General features: G+C 62.0%; 1 protein-coding gene across 1 annotated transcript; it reads left to right on the top strand.

The window, feature by feature from the left end:
• Positions 1 to 1,553: 1,553 nt before the first annotated feature.
• LOC116640119 (palmitoyltransferase ZDHHC3-like) lies at positions 1,554 to 2,351 on the top strand. The gene has a single exon (XM_032416925.1). It carries the CDS (start codon positions 1,554 to 1,556, stop codon positions 2,349 to 2,351), a length of 798 nt encoding a protein of 265 aa, XP_032272816.1.
• Positions 2,352 to 3,351: the final 1,000 nt, after the last annotated feature.

Genomic DNA, 3,351 nt, shown 5'->3' on the forward strand with positions numbered 1-3,351 from the left:
GGTAATAGTAGAGGAGGCGGGGGGGGGGTGGGGCGTGTATGGGAAATCCCTGTACCTCCTGCTCAACTGGGCTGTGAACCTAAAAATGCTCTGAGAAATCAAATCTGGGGCGCCTGGGTGGCTCAGACGTTGAGCGTCTGCCTTCGGCTCTGGTCATGATCTCAGGGTCCTGGGATCGAGCCCCGCATCGGGCTCCCTGCTCCACAGGAGGCCTGTTTCTCTCCCTGCTCATGCTCTCTTTCTCTGACAAATAAATAAATAAAATATTTTTTAAAAAAAGAAAAGAAAATCTATTAGTTTAAAAACGAACAAACAGATACATAAGCCTCCCCTGGCCAGGTAGGCGGCCCCCCAGCACGCGCTGGGCCCTTGAGTGCTGTACGAACACCCCACCCCACCTCCCGCCCAGCAGTTTGTGCTCCAGAGACTGTCGTCCCAGAGGTCAGGTCCCCCCCCATGCCTCCCCCTTGGCCGTACTCCACCCCTGGAACTGCAGCTAATAAACCCACTCGTGCCTCCTTCAGAGACGACCAGCGGGTCTGCCCTTCCCACCCTCTTCCCCAGCTCCCCAGATGTTCCTATCTGACGGACCACCCTGCCCTTCAAGCCCCTCACACGGGGAATGCTCCACCTGGTGACGCACACAGGGTGCTGTCCCCTCCACCATTCCACAGGCTATGCTCCCATTAATGCAACCTGGCAGTGCACTCTCTCCACGGCCAGTGGCGTGGTCATCATGGCTCACAGAGAGCAGCCGCTGTCCCCACACTCAGCTCTGAGGCCACGTCGCCCCCGCCCTCTTGTGCAGTCAGTGTTTGGAGACCTAAGAGCTGGGCTTTGTGCATTGTCTTTACCCAAGACCTGCTCCTTAGACTAACCCCAGAGCTGTTGTGTCAGAGTGTTGGCTCTTTTCATTCCATATCCCAGCATCGTTGTTCTGGGCTGGTGAGCGCCGGCCCTCACTGCCCACTGCCCCCGCTGCCCACCGCCCTCACTGCCCTCAGCCCTCAGCGTGTGAGGCAGAGCAGGGCCGAGAGCAGACCCCTGCCACCTGCCACCTGCCACCATTGTCTGCGACCGCGCCTGGTCCGGCCCCCAGCAGCAGGCCTGGAATCCTGACCGGTCACTCACTGGACATTTATTTAATTTCCCTGTGCCTCGGTTTCCCCATCTGAAAATGGGTCGTAGAAGATTTTACTGTCCGAGTTGTGAGAATTAGTGAGTGAATGCGCAGAGAAGCACCTGTCGCCCCTCCACACACACACACACGCGCGCACAGCACACCCTGCCTGTGTCCTCCCGGTTTTCCAGCTCTTCCGCCAGGCCACCGGCCGCTGGGAGGCCCAGTGCCCAGCCCCTCCCGGAGGGCGGGGAAGGCGCCTATAGGGAAGGGGCTCCTGCGGCGTCCCTTTCTGCGTTCACAAACTGCGGGGTGCCGCACATTCTAGAACACTGAGCGGTCGCCGGCCGGGGCCCCGGGCCAGCCCGGCGGAGCGCGGACGACGCGCGTACAGAGGCGCAGGGACCCCGCCCGGCCCGACCCGGCCCCCGCGATGCCGGCCCGCGTCCCCGCGCTCGGGGCCCCGGGGCGGACGCGCCGCGTGTGGTTCGTGTGCGACGTCCTGGGCATCGCGTGCGCCGCCGGCACGTGGGTGCTGGTGCTGGGCGCCGCGGGCGTGCTGCTCTGGGCGCGGCTGCTCCCGGCGGGGGACGCCGCCTACGGCCTGGCCCACGGCGCGCTCTTCCACCTGCTGGCCTTCCTGGCGCTGGCGGCGCACGCGCGGGCCGTGCTCACCGACCCCGGCTCCGTGCCCCTGCGCGCCGCGCCCGGCGGTCCCCGCTGTCCCCTGTGCGGCTGCGCCCCGCCGCCGCGCGCGCATCACTGCATGGTGTGCGGGCGCTGCATCCGCAAGGTGGACCACCACTGCCCCTGGGTCAACAACTGCGTGGGCGAGGACAACCGCAAGTACTTCCTGCTCTTCACGCTCTACGCGGCGCTGGGCTCGCTGCACCTGCTGCTGCTGCTCGGCGTGCCCGCCCTGCGCGCCTACGCGCGCGGTGACTGGGACTCGCGCAGCACCGTGACGCCGCGCGCCTCCCTCGTCTTCCTCCTCCTGGTGGCTCTGAAGGGCTTCCTCTTCGGCTCGGCCATGTTCGCCGCGCAGGTGCACGCCGTCTGCACGGACCGAACCGCAATCGAGCGGCTGCAGGGGGAGCGGGCCGGGCCGGGCGGCGGGTCCAAGTGGGCGAACCTGAAGGCCGTCCTGGGCCACCGCGTCTCCCTGGCCTGGATCAGCCCCTTCGCCTCCCCGCGACCTCAGAGGGCACGGGCGCCGCTCCGTGTGGTCTGACACTCTCCCGAGCAGGCCCAGCCGCCATCTGCTGAATCCCCAGCGGCTGTTGAGGGGGGTCTCCCCAAGAAGTCACCTTGTGGCCTGTCCGCGGACACGACCACCACGACAGAGAGTAAAAAAGCCCCAGGCTGCCTTCTGAGCAGAGTGGGGCCCGGACAGCCGCGCCTCCTAGAAAGTTCACAGGCCGGGACGGTGAGGGACGCTGTCGCTTTTTAGCTCTGTCGATGCTTTTCTGTGGAAAACAATTAAATCCACAACACCTCTGAATGCGGTGTCCCGGATTAGTGCGAGTCCTCGTCAAATGTGGGAACTGCAGCCCGCGGCCCCGTTCTGTTGTGCAGAGCTGCGCGGTGCTGACGCGGTCCCCGAGCATCCTCGGGCTCCCGACAAACCGGCTCCACCGTGCTGGATCATTTTCTATTAGCTCTTGGATTTTTGTGTTTATGCTCACCAGTGAAATGTGCCTATAAATGTTCATTCTTTTATTAGCCTAATCTGTTTGTAATTTACTCCAGATCACACTAGTCATAGAAAATGAGTGAGGTGTGGCTCTTTATATATGTTCTTTTTTTTTTTTTTTTTTTTTTTAAAGATTTTATTTATTTATTTGACAGAGAGAGACACAGCGAGAGAGGGAACACCAGCAGGGGGAGTGGGAGAGGGAGAAGCAGGCTTCCCGCAGAGCAGGGAGCCCGATGCGGGGCTCGATCCCAGGACCCTGTGATCATGACCTGAGCCGAAGGCAGACGCTTAACCGACTGAGCCACCCAGGCGCCCCTATATGTTCTTTTTTTTAAGACTTTTATTTATTTATTGGTCAGAGAAAGGTAACACAAGCAGGGGCAGCGGCAGGCAGAGGGAGAGGCAGACTCCCTGCTGAGCGGGGAGCCCGCTGCAGGACTCGATCCCAGGACCCTGGGATCAGGACCTGATCCGAAGGCAGTTGCTTAACCGACTGAGCCACCCAGGGGCCCAATATATGTTCTGAACAACCTGT

This window comes from Phoca vitulina, unplaced genomic scaffold (genome assembly GCF_004348235.1).
Source record: "Phoca vitulina isolate PV1807 unplaced genomic scaffold, GSC_HSeal_1.0 scaffold19, whole genome shotgun sequence".
In the NCBI taxonomy this organism is placed as follows: domain Eukaryota; kingdom Metazoa; phylum Chordata; class Mammalia; order Carnivora; family Phocidae; genus Phoca; species Phoca vitulina.

What these genes read in the sequence shown, in the direction of transcription:
- LOC116640119 (XM_032416925.1), top strand. Translation starts at nt 1,554, where the DNA reads ATGCCGGCCCGCGTCCCCGCGCTCGGGGCCCCGGGGCGGACGCGCCGC.